At 43.0% G+C, this 17,970-nt stretch overlaps 2 protein-coding genes across 2 annotated transcripts in view; one reads left to right on the top strand and one right to left on the bottom strand.

The window, feature by feature from the left end:
- The first annotated feature begins 3,981 nt into the window (after positions 1-3,981).
- LOC141166181 (regenerating islet-derived protein 4-like) lies at positions 3,982-14,294 on the top strand. The gene is made up of 6 exons (XM_073652630.1): positions 3,982-4,076; positions 4,405-4,469; positions 9,917-10,011; positions 10,104-10,241; positions 10,949-11,063; positions 14,133-14,294. The coding sequence occupies exons 2-6, from the start codon at positions 4,406-4,408 to the stop codon at positions 14,198-14,200; spliced, it is 480 nt and encodes a 159-aa protein (XP_073508731.1). The 5' UTR covers positions 3,982-4,076; position 4,405; the 3' UTR covers positions 14,201-14,294.
- Positions 14,295-14,403: 109 nt separating this feature from the next.
- LOC141166177 (carnitine O-palmitoyltransferase 1, muscle isoform-like) overlaps positions 14,404-17,970 on the bottom strand; it is a 64,043-nt gene continuing 60,476 nt past the window's right edge. Inside the window, exon 19 of the mRNA XM_073652627.1 lies at positions 14,404-14,712. Within this exon, the coding sequence (XP_073508728.1) occupies positions 14,626-14,712 (87 nt within the window). The 3' untranslated portion in view covers positions 14,404-14,625. The remainder of the gene's footprint in view (positions 14,713-17,970) is intronic.

The following is a 17,970-nucleotide window of genomic DNA, read 5'->3' as shown; positions in this document are numbered from 1 at the left end:
GCTAACGTCGGAAGATCAGCGGCTTGGCCCGCTGATCTCCCGACAGCAAGTGTGAACGGAGGACCGGGGAGCGGCGCCGCCGGTCGGGATGCTTCTGCTGCGAGTAGCGCTCATCTCCCGGTTTCTCGCAGCAGAAGGAGCCGCACAGGCAGCGCCGCTCCCCGGTCCTCGCTAATACGGAGCCGCACAAGCAGCGCCGCTCCCGGGCCCACACTAATACGACGCTGATTGGTCGCGGTGGCCGGCCGCGACCAATCAGCGAGATGGGCGGCAAATTTAAACGCTGCTCTGCTGATTGGTCGCTGCCGGCCACGGCGACCAATTAGCGAGATGGGCGGCAAATTTAAACACCGCTCTGCTGATTGGTCGCGGTGGCCGGCCGACCGCGACCAATCAGCGAGATGGGCAGCAAATTTAAACGCCGCTCTGCTGATTGGTCGTGGTCGGCGATTGCGACCAATCTGCATTATTGGCGCCAAATTTAAACCCCACCCTGCTGATTGGTCGCGACCGCCGGCCGCCACCAATCAGCGATTTTAGCACCAAATTTAAACCCCGCTCTGCTGATTGGTCGCGGTTGCCGGCCACAACTAATCAGCATTGTTGGCGCCAAATTGCCGGCCACGACTAATCAGCATTATTGCCGCAAAATTTAAACACCGCTCTGCTGAATGGCCGCGGCCGTGACCAATCACCATTATTGCCGCAAAATTTAAGCCCCGCTCCGCTGATTGGTCACGTTCGCTGGCCGCGACCAATCAGCATTATTGGCGCAAAATTTAAACCCCGCTCTGCTGATTAGTCGCGACCGCCGGCCGTGACCAATCAGCGACATAGTCGCCAAATTACAACACCGCTTTGCTGATTGGTCGCAGTTGCCGGCCGCGACCAATCAGCGATTTTGGCGCCAAATTTAAACCCCACTCTGCTGATGGGTCGCGTTCGCTGGCCGTGACCAATCAGCATTATTGGCGCCAAATTTAAACCCCGCTCTGCTGATTAGTCGCGACCGCCGGCCGTGACCAATATGCAATATAGCCGCCAAATTTTAACACCGCTTTGGTGATTGGTCACTTTTGCCGGCCTCGACCAATCAGCGATTTTGGCGCCAAATTTAAACACCGCTCTTCTGATTGCGCCCTGTCGGCCGCATACATATTCTAGAATACCCGATGCATTAGAATCGGGCCACCATCTAGTATCTATATAATTGTCTTATCCCGTCTGTCTGTCTGTCCTGGAAATCCCAGGTCGCTGATTGGTCCAGCCACGGCCAATCAGCGACGCGGCATTTCAGAAAAACATGGCGGCCGTTAGCGGCTCATGTGCGGCACGGAGGTCAGCGGCGATGCAGCCGGGAGATGCAGCCGGCTGCTCGCAGCATAAGTCCCCCGACCGCAGGCGCCGCTGACCTACATGCGGCTATCGTCGTGAGATCAGCGGCTGCGGCCGCTTATCTCCCGAGGACAAGTGTGATGCCCCGCCCCTCCCCTCCCCTCCTTTCCCCTCCTCTCCCCTCCATCAGGACCCCGGCACCCGGCGTCATACTTACCCCACCCCTCCCCTCCCCTCCATCAGGACCCCGGCACCCGGCGTCATACTTACCCCGTCCCTCCCCCCGCTCGATCAGGACCCCGGCACCCAGCGTCATACTTACCCCTCCCCGTGCCTCCGCAGCAGCTCCTGTGTCTTCCGCTGATGCTCTGTGACGTCTCAGGTCAGAGGGCGCGGTGACGTCTTTACACCGCGCTCTCTCCTGACCGGTCACAGCGCACAGCGTGAAGATGCCGGCTGCGCTCGAGTCCAGAGAAGCAGTGAGGTGAGTATTGGATGTTTTTTTTTTGCATGGGGCCATAGGGGACCTGCATGGGGCACTATGGGGGGATGGGACGACCTGCATGGGGTATTATATAGGGGGGATGTGACAGCCTGCATGGGGCATTATATGGGGGGAGAGGTGACATCCTGCATGGGCCATTATATGGGGGGAGAGGTGACATCCTACATGGGGCATTATATGGGGAGAGGTGACATCCTGCATGAGGTATTATATAGGGGGGATGTGACAGCCTGTATGGGGCATTATATGGGGGGAGAGGCGACATCCTGCATGGGCCATTATATGGGGGGAGAGGTGACATCCTACATGGGGCATTATATGGGGGAACAAGTGACATCCTGCATGGGGTATTATATAGGGGGGATGTGACTTCCTGCATGGGGCATTATAAAGGAGGGTCGGGAGACATATGCTAGAATACCCGATGCGTTAGAATCGGGCCACCATCTAGTACATATATAAATTGTTACTTATAGCTATTTGACTGCCCTCATTTTGTCATTCTGCTCGTTGCATTCTGACACCTGCATTAATATAGCATGATGGAATCTGTGTAGAAGTGGGGAAATGTGGATAGGGTACTAGAAAAGCAATCAACCAAAAATGTGTGTGAAATTCTCCAGAAACGAGTCGTGTATGAAAGAAATCATCAAAAGAGTCTAGGCTGAATAAAGAAGAAAAAAGAAAATTATTGACTCCAGATAAGACATCACCTGTGAGTCAGTGGATACATCTGTACTGTATATGCTTACGTACATTGTCTAGGAGACCCTGGATAGATTTGTGATATCTACCATTATAGGGTCACTGTATAGTGGCAATATTAGTCTTTGTACAGTAGTTTATGTTAAAGTGTTATTCCAAAGTATGAAATTGGGATTAGCAGAAAGACCGTCTTAAAATAAACTAGTTGGCAATTACTTTCCTTTTCTATGTTGCACCGATCTCCTGCTATCTTCATTTTAGTATTTAATTGTTTACAGATAGTTGCAAAGGGACCGGCCTGACTTCTGCACTATAGTGGTAGCCAAGCATGCGTTGCTAGAATACAGTAACACTGGACATTTTACACTAAAGCTGGCAGGGATCTCAGGAGCGGTAGCTCGTGATCCCAGCCACCTTTCTCCTCTACATTTCTCCTTTACATTTATTTTTTTAGATGTGATCACCTCAGCTTTGCCCACATCCATGTCCTGGAGCGGTTTAGTCCATGTAAGACAGTGCTCCCCAATACCCCCCACCAACCCCATAATGAGCAGTCAGCTGCTGTAACCTTAAGAGGGCTTTTATAGTATAGTAGACAGTGCGGATCACGATAACCAAAGTGGTCAATCCAAGTAATTGCAAAGTTGTCTGTTTGGGATCGGCGCGTTCTTGAAGCCTCAAGATGAGAGCAACCATTTAATTTCCAGTATGGTGGTATTATTGCTTTGGTATATGCTAGTAATACGTGGCTATGGTCTGGGACCAGTAACATTATTTGTCCTTAATTTTGCAGTTTTTATGATATTTTCCTTGGTGCTGTGGTTTTTGTTAATGACGGCATGATGGTACTATTCAATCACTACCTGTTGGTACTATGTGGCATTATGTGATTGTATTATTTGTCCTTTATATTCCATCATTATTGGTAATATTCATCTTGCTGTACTGGAGTTTGTTCAGTAGCAGTATGGTGATTGCTGGCATTATTAGGCAAATGACCATTTGTATTCTGTAACTGTGATAAAACATCCTGATCAGCCATAACCCACCCATATTTCACAATGACTGCATAGTAAGTGGGTCTGTGTGCTCTCAAATACTAGGCCTGGATTTCAGTCCCAGCACTGTGAGGGGGAATAAAGCATTTTTTTATATATTTAACCAGTGGGAGCCTAAGGGGTAAAACATTTAATTTGTGGAAAACCCCTTTAACAAAGACCTCAATAACAATTTATATGATTTGTTGAAATAAATTCCCTTGCTCCAGGAACATATTACTAATAATAGGACTTGCGTTGTTATAGTGATATATTCTTTGGGTGTGTTTATTGCATAGGTGTGCAGGTAATGCCCCCGAATTCACTTTACTATCCATATCCTTATTGCTTGTTCCTGTCCTTGTTACCTGCTTTCCATCTGCCACATGATGCCACCTCCTAAGTAGCACAGAGCACATGGGGGAGCATGTGCTTATATAAGGGTCAGCCTGAAAACCTTTCTTCACACTCACCTGGTCTACTTTCCGGAGCAGGTAAGGCTTTATGGGTTAATGGGAATACACAGACAGGAGCATTACAAAGACAAGTAGTATAGTAGCACCAAAGTCCTGATTATATAACATTAGCATGAAACCTATATATCCCATAGTGAGTTTTATACTGCAATCAGAAGCTTTGGGACTGATTCCTATTGCAAACTACAGGTGGCACCCAGTGGAAGCATCGCCTGTGCTGCTGATGCCTTCATAGATGAGGGGGAGGCTTTGGGCACCCTGGCTTTTTAATATCTAATAAATTTTCATTCCTGCTACATTCTGTAAAAATAGCTTTGTACGCCCCAAACCTTGTTTTTATCCCCAGGATGTCATCGTCCATGTATCTTGCAATTCTGGGCTGTTTGGTCCTTGGGGTGTCTCTGTCAGAAGGTAAGTAAAATAAACTAGCTAATAGCAATATATCTCAAAACTATGCTGACATTTCAAACTTTAAGGCAGCGGACTTGTGCATGAGCTGTTTTCATGAGGGATTCTATTTCGCGGGGGCTGCAGTGACGGAACATCCTCCTATTAGACATTTATGGTTTATTCAGGGCGCATGCAAAACATACAGGAGTATTTCTTTGAATATGAATACATGAAATCATATGTTTAATGCATGTATGTATTCATATGGCATTTATATCTACAAATCAGGACAGGACTACCCAAACCAGCAGCCATGTAACTATCCCATTCCTCGGCTGTCTGCATGTAAAGCCTCCTGAGTCTGACATGTGCTGATAAAAGCTAAACATCTTGCATGCAATGTTCACATTTCGCCAGCAGAGGGCAGACACCATTACATGCAGATCATATCAAGCAGGGGCAGGCAAATCATTTTCCCAATGGTTCATATGAGACACCATTACTGTTGTGGAAGACCAAACCAATAGGCTGATATTAATTTTGCTTAATATTGTTATTATTTTTTTAAAGAATGTTTTTATTAACATTTTTCAGATTTATTATTATTTTAATTTTTTAGTATTTAATATTGACCAGAATGAAGTCTGTTGATTAGCTGCTACTGCTGATATATGTTATAAAGTTTATTGTAACATGAATTTTTATCTGCAGCAGCCAATCAAAACCAAATAACCTACTGCTTTTCATAAAGTTTATAGAGATCTGTAAATCATACAGCTCATGTTGTTCAGCCGGAAATAGTGATAAGCATGCATGGTGCAGATTGATGTATGAGAAGCTTTGTCATCCACAAGATGCTGGTGCGCTTCCACTGGAAAATAGTTATTTAAATCAAACATTTTAGGCTGATGCTGACTTTTCAAAGCAGTTAGCATCCATCTAAAACAAGCAAACACATATATATATAATTACATAATTATATTTGCTGATAGGTCCTCTAAGTATATAGAAGTATAGATGCACTTTGACCAACAGCTCCTCCCACACAGTATTAATCTCCCACATACCACACTCAATTTGATACCCCCTGCTCACCCCACAAACAGTATGATGCTCCCAAAGCCCAAATAATTTTTTAAACAACTCCACTGGGCACAGAGGTGTATCTAGGTCTTCTGGCACCCAGGGCAAGAATTCAGTTTGGCGCCCCACCACCCCAAGCAATTATGCGACTTGCACAATTACGGTCACATGTCAACAAGCTGCTCTTCCTAATTCTCTCAATGGTCAGTGAAAAACAGAGAAGCAGGAAGAGAAACTAGTTGTCACATGACCATAAGTATAAAAATGACATATGAGTGAAGTGGCCATGTGATAACTGCTGTATTTAAATATTTTTATTGAAATTTTCTATAAAACGGGAAGAAGGGGAGGAGAGGGTACACAAATAAAAGAGGGAGGGGGGGAGGGGAACAGACATATTTAAACACATGTGATAACTGCTGGAGCCTGCAAGCAGAGCTGAATCCTGACAGTGGGAATATTACACGCTGTTAGGATTGACATGCTGCAGAGCTTCATTTTATAATTAAAGGGCTTGTCCAGGTTTGAGATGAAAGTCTGCAGTCACTCTGCAGGTTTCTGAATTCTCCCAGCGCACTTTTAGGATTCTCCCTTGCGCAAGTATGTGATTTGTATACTTCTGGCCACATTCCGACTAGACGTATCTGGCCTCGCTCAATTTATTTTCATTGAGGTCACACATGTCTAGTCAGCATGGGACTGCATGTATGCAAATCATCGGCATGATAGAATCCTGACAGCGTGCAGTGCGCACTGTGAGAACTCAGAAGTCTGCTGTCACATAGAATGACTGCAGACTCAGCACAAACTTGGACAACCCCTGTAATGCTCCTAACCGTAATAAAACATGAGAATTAGTCAGTATCACAAAAAAAACATTTACATCCAGGTACCTGATAGATGAAGTTGTCTCTGGAGTCGTTCTCTTTCTTTACTACTTCATCTTGTCCAGACGCCATGATGAATTTTTTCATCCACAGCTAGTCTCTGCAGACTTCCATTGTCTCCAGTCTTCTGCAACACATCTCGACACGATACCCTTAGATAGCAGTGTCATTATAATGCTCCTGAATAAAAAGATCTGCCCTACGCTGAGCCCCTGAATAAATAACTGCCCCTCATTATATTTCCTGCACAAAATATGACCCCCACACTGTCCCTCTCATGGGTACATGCCCTCCACACTGCCCTCTCCTTTCTATACTGGGCCCCCTCTTCACATTGTCCTCTCACACTGTGTCCCCCCTATAGGGCCCAGTCTCTATACTGTGTCCCCTCTTCACACTCCCCCTCCTTAGCATACTGTCTCCTACTGGCTGTGCCCTTACATTGTCACTCCAAGCTAGTATCCCCTAACACTACTCAGTCTCTATTCTATGCCCACTCGCACTTTTCTACCCCCATACTGTTTCCTCATACTATTTCCCTCAATAGTCTCCTCACACGTTTCCCCCTCCCTCCTCATATATTTACCCTCTCACTTTCCATACTGCCCCGACTCCCCATATTGTGTCTTCAGCAGTCCCTTCCTTGCTCCCCAAACTTGTGTTCTCAAATCTTCCCCTCCAATTACACTAAATCTCCCCCACACAGTAAATCCCCCCCCAGCCCCGTTACACACAGAGTATACACCCCCCACACACACACAGTACATACAACCCACAGCAAATACACCCCCCACACAGAGTATATACTCCCCACAGTAAATACACCCCCCCACACACACACAGTACATACAACCAACAGAAAATACACCCCCCACACAGAGAATATACTCCCCACGGTAAATACACCCCCCCCCCCCCCCCCCGGTAATCTTTGGTGTATTCAGCTCCAGTGTGGAGCACTTACCGCCCATGTTCTTCACGCTTCTAGGCACCGGCGAGTAACGTCAGCAGCGTGATCACATAACCTGATCACGCTTCTGGTGTCGCTCTGACCCGGGGGTCAGAGCTTCAATTGTACGTGAGTCAAGACGCGAGTACAATTACCGGGAGCCAGATCGCTGCAGCTTATCTGATCCGGGTGTCAGCTTCACAGGCAGCTCAGATAACGTCCAAATCCCAGACCGGGAGGCGGCAGAGTGCAGCTACCGGGGGAGACACTTCAGACCGCCGCATTAGGCGGCCCAACTGCGCCTTCCCAGCTGGCTGCCCCCCCTAGATACGCTTTTGACTGGGCACATAAAGGACCCTTTCAATGCACCCAAAATAACTTTTTCCCTACCCTACTTTTTTTAGCCCTACCACATCCTGACCCAACACACCGCCCCCCTTTACCCGAGGATGGTGACACCAACTACCCAGCCCTCATGGCCCCAAAAAATGACCATGAAAAGACTAATCGAAATAGCGTTTCCTCAAAATGCGAATAGCACAGTTGCATAAGCTTGTCTCCAAATTCCTCCAAAAGCTTGAATGAAACTGGCATAGAAGTATCTGTTCTTGTAAGCCCCTTCCTAAAACCATTCAATGCCTGACTTACAAGGAAATTCTTTGTGATGTACCTCAAGCCCCTAAACTTACAACCAAATGCTACACCAGCCATAAAACAATTGATCACCTTTCCGCTGCCACCCGACTCAACCAACAAAGCAATGCACCCACAGGGTCCTCTTCAGACCCCAGCTCGCAAAATTTCTGCCTCCAGGCCTCCCACTCTTCCCAAGTGGCCTTGTATGCTACCCATGTACTGTCTGCAAGGGATGGTCTAATCAATGAACCCAATGCTCAGATACCAACACCCAGAGCTCCCCTGGCCACTTTTCTCCTGGCGCCAAAGTCCGAAAACATTCCCACTGCAAACGAGAAAGGGAATTGGCAATTTCCACAAAACAAAAGTAATGTACCACTACTTGTAACTATAAAGTACCTGTCTCAGCATGATGCAGAAGAAGCATTCATGAAGTGTTGTGCCTACTTTCTGATGTATATACGTCTCATCAGATACATAGCTAGGGGTTCAGCTGGGGGGGGGGGTGAGGGAAGACATCTGAGTGGGCCCCTAGCCAGGTAACTGTGTGTATAACTAAGGTGACGCACTCTAATTGTGGGTATAGAGGAACCTCAGACGACTAAGCTGTTACTGAAAATCTTTGTACAAAGACCAACACTGATATTACTGCCATATGGTGACAGAAACCAATGGTGCAGCACATATGAGAGATTACAGTGCAGTTTTAGATGGGGACTTTCTGCTGACATTCTTTCTGATGGAGATGTTCACTTTTCCCATCTTTTCCACCTGGTCCAGATTACAACAAAGCCACATTTGACTTCTCACATTTCCAGCACCGTCTCCATCTTTTCTCAACCTGCATAAACTCCTCACCCCAATGCTGAGCTGCTGCTGTATATGTGTCCCTATTACTGATTCTCTTACTGCCTCACATAATAATGCCCAACACTTGTCCTCTTACAAAGTAAAATGCCTCCTTTGGTCCTTCTAGATGGTAAAATTGTGTCCTAGAAAATATTAATGCCCTATGCAAGCAACCTAGAAAACCATGTCCACATTTTACCCTAGAAAGTAATAATGACCTGAGTGTGCCCATTTGACAGACACAATACCCTGAGTGCCCCTATAACAATTATGCTTCTTAAGTGCCCACTTTACATTTAATAATGTCCCGAGTCCCCCCATATATAGTTCCGCTCTACACAGCATGATGTTCCCCACAGTTCCCACATACACAGCATGATGGATTTATAGCTTCCTATACACAGCATGGTGGTCCTCAGAAGCCCCCCCCCCACAACGTATGATGACCCTCATTAGCCCCCCCACACTGTATGATGGCCCACAGTAGCCCTCCCACACAATATGATGACCCCCAGCAGCCTCCCCCACAGCTTTCCCCACACGCTGTGCACGCCGATACTGTGTAGAGTGGTGGTAACTTCGGATGGGCCCCTCTGAGTGAGTAGCCGTTCCCCCTCTTACCCCAGTTGCTACGCTACTGCTTCACATCAAGTTCTTGTTAAGAAAATAAGTTTATTTTTTAACTCTGGTCAACCTCATCATCACCATACTATCTGGTCCAAGTACAATGGAAGCACACGGCATGCAGAGACGCAGCACACGGCGTGCAGAGACGCAGCACACGGCGTGCAGAGACGCATCGCAGAGATAACATCAGCACACACACCTAGCAAGGATCCTATTTTCCTGTAACGCGGAGGGGCATGTATGATGCTCCCCGCACCATGTTACAGTCCCACAGCCCCTTTTAGCTCCACCTGTGAGGCTACCATAACCTACTTCTTTTCTTCGGCCATAATACATTGTCACAGACTTTAAATGTGACATACAGTAAGTAGATTGTCTTCTCCCTATATAATATTTATTTCTATGCAAAAATTCTTTAACACTAATATTTTCTACAGGGGCACCTCGCTCATCCTGTCCTCCTGGATGGTTTTTCTACAAATCTAATTGTTATGGCTATTTCCGATTCAGACTGCCCTGGTCTGAGGCTGAGGTGAGAAAAGCGGGGCAGAACACCTGCACTAATTGCAAAGATATTGTATTTTTTTATATATATTAATGATCCATAACGTTCATTTCTTGCAGTTTGAGTGTGTCAGCTATGGACATGGTGCACATCTGGCTTCAATCTTAGATGACTCAGAAGCATCCATTATCGCAAGTCATGTGGCCGCTTACTCCCCAAATATAGATGTCTGGATTGGACTTCATGACCCCGAACAGGTAAAAGTAGTCGAAAACGTACATATTGATTGAGCCAAGTATCCAGGGGTAGCCTCAGTTATAGGAGAGACCCCACGGTCATGAAATTAATTCTTAAATAAACAGAGAAAAACTTGAGAGCTTAAAGAAGTAAAATGTTCAGCAGCCTTGACACCCATCATTAATAAAAACCGTTCAACACAAGCTAATTTCAGGTTAATGTTAAACTATGGAATGAATACTATAAAAATGCAACACTTGCAATGAATACCAAGAGCAATACAACATTAGCAGGACAAATATGTGTTAGGCCTCACTCACATCTGGGTTTACATTCATGCACTTGCCACTTTACTCTTTAACCTGGGTACTATTGCTACTCTATTAGTAGCCTTACAAATGAGACTAAAACGGCAGCATCAAAAAATGCAATAAAAACGCATTGAAAAAAACACACACAAAAACACAATGACAAAAACGCAAGTAACCTTATTTACTTAATAGGCGTAGAAACGGTGCAGAAAATTTGCAACATGAAAAACTCACCAAATACTCATCGTGGGAATGTAGCCTTAAATGAGTACCCTGTGCAAAATTTATGGATGTTTTAGCTAGTGCAGTAATTCAGAAAACTATAAAGAAAGAACTCGCACATTTCTGTAATTGAATGATAGATTTTGTTTGCTTGTCAGATTGTCATATTTACCATACTTTACTTGCTGTCTTAGAACCGTCGCTGGAAATGGAATGATGGATCAATGTATAACTATCGTTCGTGGAAGACTGGAGAGCCTAATAACCTGAATAACGCTGAGTACTGTGGGGAACTGACCAGAGAAACAAGTAAGTGATATTGATTGCAGAACAATGGCTGTAATGTCCAATAGAATATGCTGGAGAGTCCTTGAGAACCCAAGCAGAGAAAAACATTAACTTTGAATAGCAAACACATAAAGCAAAGTACCAAGCAAAGGTGGATTATAAGAATACAAAATGCATTTTATGTGGTAAGCCTGATTATGGAACAAATAGAAGTATAAACTAAAAAAGATCCCATGACTTCATATGCATGTTTGGAAATAGACTGTAGGATTTATTAAAAAAAAAACGTTGCAGAAATATGATAACTAGAGATGAGCAAATAATCTGAAACTCAAAATCGCTAGCTTCAACGAATTTTACTGAAAGATTTGATTCACTGTGACACTCAGTACTGCAAAAGCCTCTAACTACCCAGAAAACTTGTATACAACATGTAGGTTCACTCTCGGAAACAAACACGCGGCAACAGAATGCAGTATAGTTGTGGGGTGTAAGGCTGCTAAATGGATAATTAAAACGGATATCAAAAAATTAAAATGTGCTTTCAGGGTTTTTCTTTAGTAGCAAAATTAGGACAAAGAGGTATTAAACTGCCCTCTTTGTTTGCAATGTGTGAGCAATAGTGATGAGCGAGCGTGTATTGTTAACTCCTTAGGCAAGCACGCTCGGGCGTTCGCCGAGTATTTGCGGCGTGCTCGGCATCTATGTTAGTGTCGCCGCGGTGGCATGTGTTACTGCTGTTAGACAGCTGTGACACATACAGGGATTGCATGTTTGTTAGGCAATCCCTGCATGTGTCACAGCTGTCCAACAGCAGTAACACATGCCGCCGTGGTGACACTAACATTGCCGAGCACGCCGCAAATACTAAGCGAACGCTCGAGCGTGCTCGCCATAAGAGTTAACAATACACGCTCGCTCATCACTAGTGAAGAATACAAAAAAATGCTGTGATACAGTAAAGGTGCAGTAGCTGCAGTATATCACAGATCAATCAATTTACGGTCATGCTAAGGGCTAGCTCACACGGCCGTCGATTCTCTCATGCTAATGTCACGTGGATAAAACTCCACACCTTAGTGTGATCTCATTCTTTCGCATGACAGAATGGCAGCTCAGGTGCGGAGAAGACAGGGGACTTAATTTCTCCATTCTCTGTGTCCTCGGTAATTGGACTTCACTCGGATGACATCTGAGTGCAGTCCGATGTTTCACACGCACCCATAGACTTGTATGGGTAAACATCATCCGAATATTGGAGTCACTCACAGCATGCTGGAATTATTTTCTAATGCCGAATCTGCATGAGAAAACAATCACAGATCTGCCCCGCACCATAGAGTAACACTGGTCTGAGTGCTATGCGATAAAACATCAGATAACACTCGGCCGTGTTATACGCTCGAGTGTACCCTTACTCTCCAGGTCCAGCACCTCCCTACACCTTACATCCAGCACCTCCCATGTTCAATGTGTTTCATTACTGCAGTAGTATACCACAATCGGATTTAGGACTTTAAGGCTACGTTCCCACAATGAGGTTTTGGTGAGTTTTTGATGTTGCAGATTTTCTGCAGCACTAATGCACCTATTCAGTAAAATAGGTTACTAGCATTTTTTCAAAAATGCTCAGTGTAAAAAAGTCACCAAAAGCTCATTGTGGGGACTTAGCCTTATTATTCCAATCTGGAATGATCTGTGCACTCTGACCTACCCTGACTATTCTTATGCTGTAAAATGCTAAAATGGCACAGCTTGGACAGCCCTCATCTTTTATAAAGGCTATAATAGCCTCTCATTCCCTAGACCATGTGATAGCTGCAAGGCTTTATGTGGAAGCCCACATGGCTGCTTCTCACATTAGCCCACTCTGACTTTTCAGCATTGTGTGAACAGTTACTGGCCATTGGTTTTGCTTTTTGCGATCCATGCAAATCGAATGGCAAAGTTTTTAATTTGCATTCAAGGAAATTTGACTCAAAGACGATCCTCAGAGGATCGATTCGCTCATTTCTAATAATAATGTCAATTCACTGATCACAGTAACTGCAGGCGTACAGCAGGCAGAGGTATATGCAGGGTTTCACAGGTTGGGGTAGGGAAAGTACTAAAGATACATATGTTTGTGGTATTTGTCTTCCAGATGTTTGCACTCGATTCATCATTTGTGACTTTTGAAAAAGTCACAAACTTTTGTTGCAAATGTGCTCCAGTCCCCCTGGAGTGATTTTATGTATGCCTGAAATATTTTAGAACACATGGTTCTGCTCTAGCTAGAAGCTAATAAGGATAAAATTGTCACAGTGGAACAGGACAATAGTGTGAGAATGGAAGAATGGGTCAGCCATAATATTCACTATAACTTGCTATTATTTCATGGGTTTGGGGCAATCTGACATCTGGGATAAGGGTATTAATGCCATTAGGGATCAGGGTGAGCCATGTGAAACATCTTCTTTTTATCAGTAATTAAGAGAAATGTACTTTATTTTGATAATATTTAAGGTTAAATTAAAGTATCAATGCATCTGTGTGCTCCGAGAACTAAACAAGCAGGTAAAGATTGCACATTATATGTTACATGCATCTGTTATAAGGCTATGTGCACACGTTGAGCAGCAGATGTTTTTTTGCAGCAGATTTTTCTACAGCAGTAAACAGTGCTGCCAGGAAAATGTTGGGTACAATATGAGAGTTTTTGACATTTTCTGCCTGCATTTTTACATGTTTTTTTTCCTCCTATTTATTTGAATGGGTGAAAAACTGCGAAAACACTGAAAGAATTGACATGCTGCGGATTTAAAAAAATGCTTTGATGGTTCAAATCTGCAACGAAAAAATAAGCAGAATGTAGATGAGATTTCAGGAATCTCATTTATTTTGCTGATATTGTAAAACACTTTTTTTCCGCAGCAAAAATGCAACGTGTGAACAACCTCAGAACTCTAGAGTACTGGAAAAATGGTGCTTGACTACAGCGCCACCTTAAGGATATGGCGCCATCCATTTGTTTGAGTACTAACATAGCGTACACTACATAAAATTATTATTGGCCATGTAGAAGGTTCATATTTCTTTCTTTGTCCGCAGCTTTCCGCCAGTGGAATGATGCCCCATGTCAAGAACAAAACCACTTTGTGTGCAAATACAAACCGTAAGAGCATGATCATACCCTGGGAAATGCCAGGAGGCGGGCACAATATGTCCTTTCACATGCACGCTGGAAATCTGAATAAAATATCTTTGCCCAAATCAACGGTGTTCAGTAATTACTTAATTACTGCTGTAATATGGGGTTTACTGGAAATTTTCAAACTTGAATTATACAACTGTAGAAAGAACAAGCAATGATATTTGGTGGTTTGGCATAATAAAATTTATTTACATACATTCAGATTTTTTATTCGAGTGCAGATAATAGCCATATATATATTGATTGACCGTGTGGCAGCATCCTATCATCAGTAACACACAAGACATTGGCATAATTGCTTTCTCTATAACAAGTAGATTAGGCATGGAGTGAATAAAAAGTAACATGGGTTCTGTGATGTGTCATGTGATCTTGTACAGTGGCTGGGTATCAACGTTCACCACGAGGTGGGACAGTGAGGAGCTCAGCCAAATCACGCATGGACTGACAGATCCTTTGACCAAATCGGTGAGAGTTCTGAAGAAAGACAAATCAAAAGGAGTCTAATTTAGCAGCAGAAAATGAGCTTACGTCCTCCTGAAGTTCCAGCGGGCACATTATAACCCATCATTAATCACTTCATCTATATAATGCATTGCAATTTATGGCAATTATTGCTTAGCCTACATTCCTAAGGTATACTGTCACCAGCCAGGGGCATTTGACGCTACTTCTTACTTTTTCTTTTGTAATAGTTTCCAATTAAGTAGCAAGTTTAGAGGACATATATAAAGAATTCTGTATATCAGAGTGTTAATAGGCAATAGTATCAGCACTGAGGATGAGCGGATCTGCCGAAATTCAAATTCAGCAGATTCAGCTGGAATTTGGCAAAGAAATTCGATGTACATTTAATATATTTTTATGCAAATCAAATGTGCCCCCATTGCCATCTGCAGCCTTGCAGTGCTGGGGTCCTGAGTTCAAATCCCACCAAGTACAACATCTGCAAGGAGTTTGTATGATCTCTCTGTGTTTGTATGGGTTTCCTCCGGGTTCTCCGGTTTCCTCCCATACTCCAAATCATACTGTTAGGGTGCTTAAATTGTGAGCCCCAGTTAAGACACTTCTGATGATGTCTGTGAAGAACTGTGGAATGGCACTTTAAAAGTTAGTCAAATAAATATATACCCATAGAACCAATTTAAGGCATACGTTCTGCTTTACTGTATGTAAGAGAGTTATTTAGAGGATGAGTTATTACATAAGTGATCTACAGAGCTCCAAAACTCTTCTGTCTCACACTATCTGTGAGTAAGTAATCTGTGCAAAATCTCCCGTGTTTAATGAGATGCAGCTCTATCCCATTTCCTACTTGAAAGAGCTGACATGTAGAAAAATCACAAGCAGGAGGCAGGAAAGACAGACTGAAGGTATATCATATAAGAATACTCAGACTCCCTTACATAGGATTAGGTGCAGTGTAATGTGACTCTGTCAGCTATATAAAGTCAGTGACATTGTGGTAAATGTAAGCTGCATTAGAGTAACCTTATCTGTAGGTGTAAAAGGAACAAAAATGACAGATAACTCAGAAATCAACATATATAGACAACACATACTCCAGGGTGATAGTGAAATAAAGATGTCTTTTATTCCACCATATATAGCACAACGTTTCGATTCCAATGAGTCATTTGAAAAAGACTCATTGGATTCGAAACGTTGTGCTATATATGGCGGAATAAGAGACATTTTTATTTCACTATCACCCTGGAGTGTATGTTGTCTATATATGTTGTTTGCTGTGACATTTCCAAGTGGATTCCTTGGTTATTGGAGTTGTGCAATCCAGCCATACCTCTTTGGGAGACAACTCAGAAATGTCACATCAGTTAAAAGAGTAATACACATTGCAAATACAAGAGTCGCGACAACATTATACAGAGGCAAAAAGAAAGTTATTTGTATGCTGCTTTAGAATCACTAACTTTCCTGTAATTTGTTTTATGTCCAGGAGGTATAGTTTACGCTCCAAAAATTGCTGCATAAACCGCTAACAGTAATTCAAGTATGACATCTGATATTAATTGGATTTAATGTGCAATATTTTATGGGATATACTTGATATGTAATCTGTAATTATTTAAAATGTTAAGCACTTTTTATCTTTTTGTTACCTGCTTTCAGTATCAAAAAATAAAATTATTTTGGCATATTTTAATCTGCCATTCAATCACGTTCTACTAACATTCGGCTATTCCGATTTTTACTCAAAAGATAAAATTATCAAGGTTCCTGTTGGTCAAAAGGAACCAGAGATCTTTAAAACCAGAAGGAATTGATATAGAAATATATATTGGAAACTTTCATATTTATTTGCATATATTTTTGGGGGTAATTTTTTTTTTATATATATATATTTTGCTACTTTTGCACAATACTTTTAGAACCTGAAAAGAACTTCATGAGAGTGTGTACATTTGCTTTATTTACATTTTTTTCATTGCATTCACTAGATAAAATAAATACTACAATCGGTTGTTCGTTTTGTGGCAATTTTTTGTGGGTTTTTAAAATAATTTAATTTTGTTTGTTTTCTTTTCACTTTGAATTTTTCTTCCTAACCCATTAGCTTTTTTATTCACAATTGTTTATAGCAGTAATCAGTTGACTGCATCTATAAAAAAAATATTTTTTTACTCTAGGGTACTGTGCCTGTCAGTTTTTCACTGGTGGGTCCCAATAGGTTCAAAAACATGGCAGACCGGGTAGCCTTTGTGGTGAAACTCTGAATCCTTGCACGCTGTTAGGATTCTTTGGTGTCATTGCTGAGAGTGGATGGACACAAAACTGCAAGTTTGTGATTTGCTTACTTCCAGCCACATTCTGACTAGACGTACTCAGTTTCATTTAATTCACTTGTAATAGTGGAGCCAAGCACGCATAGTCAACACTTGACCACAAGTATGAAAAGTGCATACTTACAGTCACATGACTGCCTGCTCTTAGCGGCGACACGGGAAAATCCTGACAGTGTGCAGTGCGCGCACTGTAAGGATTCAGATATCTGTAGTCAAATAGAAAGACTGCAGACTTTCACCACAAGGCCAGACAACCCCTTTAATCCCTGCCAAAGTAACATGAATGCAATGTGGGAGCAAGTTAGTTATACATCATCCATGACATGTCCACACTGTATATTTAGAGAACTTGGAGTTAACTACATAGCGCCAGTGCAGTAAATTTATTGCATATTTCATAATGGGTTAAAACAATTTCTATCTCATTACCTAAGAGTGGTCTAATAACGGTTAATTGCAGCAAGTTGAATAATTTAAGTTGTATTTGCACTTTCTGATCGCAGCTGGTAAACTACTGCCAATTGGATACATACAAGGCGAACAGTGGTCATGTAATGGCCCATTTAGACAGGCCGACTAGAATTCTATGTGCACTGAATGATCGTTAATATGATCACTAAGGGTGCACAGAATATCATCATTGTCGGCAGCACATCTCCTTTAACAAGGGTCAATGTGCTGCAGACAATGATGATTTTAACACTGGCATGAAAAATCCACTCACCCAATGAGCGAGCGTTTTTCTCGTCAATTGGGCGATTGTCAGCATGTTTACAAAAGTCGATACTCACCTAACAATGATCTAATGAACACTCCATTCGCTATTATTGTCTCATCTAAACTTCATTAGAATCTGATAGTTTCTTACAAAAGAGACTGACGGTTGTTATTATTTACAAAGCTGAACAAGTGTAAAAAGACACAATTCTAA

The sequence above is a fragment of the Phyllobates terribilis genome, unplaced genomic scaffold, assembly GCF_046119375.1.
Source record: "Phyllobates terribilis strain yellow unplaced genomic scaffold, ASM4611937v1 Scaffold_11__3_contigs__length_659146591, whole genome shotgun sequence".
In the NCBI taxonomy this organism is placed as follows: domain Eukaryota; kingdom Metazoa; phylum Chordata; class Amphibia; order Anura; family Dendrobatidae; genus Phyllobates; species Phyllobates terribilis.
Note: the sequence above shows the minus strand (reverse complement) of the source record. Positions and strands in the feature narration are given on the sequence as shown.

What these genes read in the sequence shown, in the direction of transcription:
- LOC141166181 (XM_073652630.1), top strand. Translation starts at nt 4,406, where the DNA reads ATGTCATCGTCCATGTATCTTGCAATTCTGGGCTGTTTGGTCCTTGGG. An exon ending in TGCCCTGGTCTGAGGCTGAG is followed by an intron (nt 10,012 to 10,103) that starts GTGAGAAAAGCG and finishes CATTTCTTGCAG; the next exon opens with TTTGAGTGTGTCAGCTATGG. An exon ending in GGAACTGACCAGAGAAACAA is followed by an intron (nt 11,064 to 14,132) that starts GTAAGTGATATT and finishes CTTTGTCCGCAG; the next exon opens with CTTTCCGCCAGTGGAATGAT.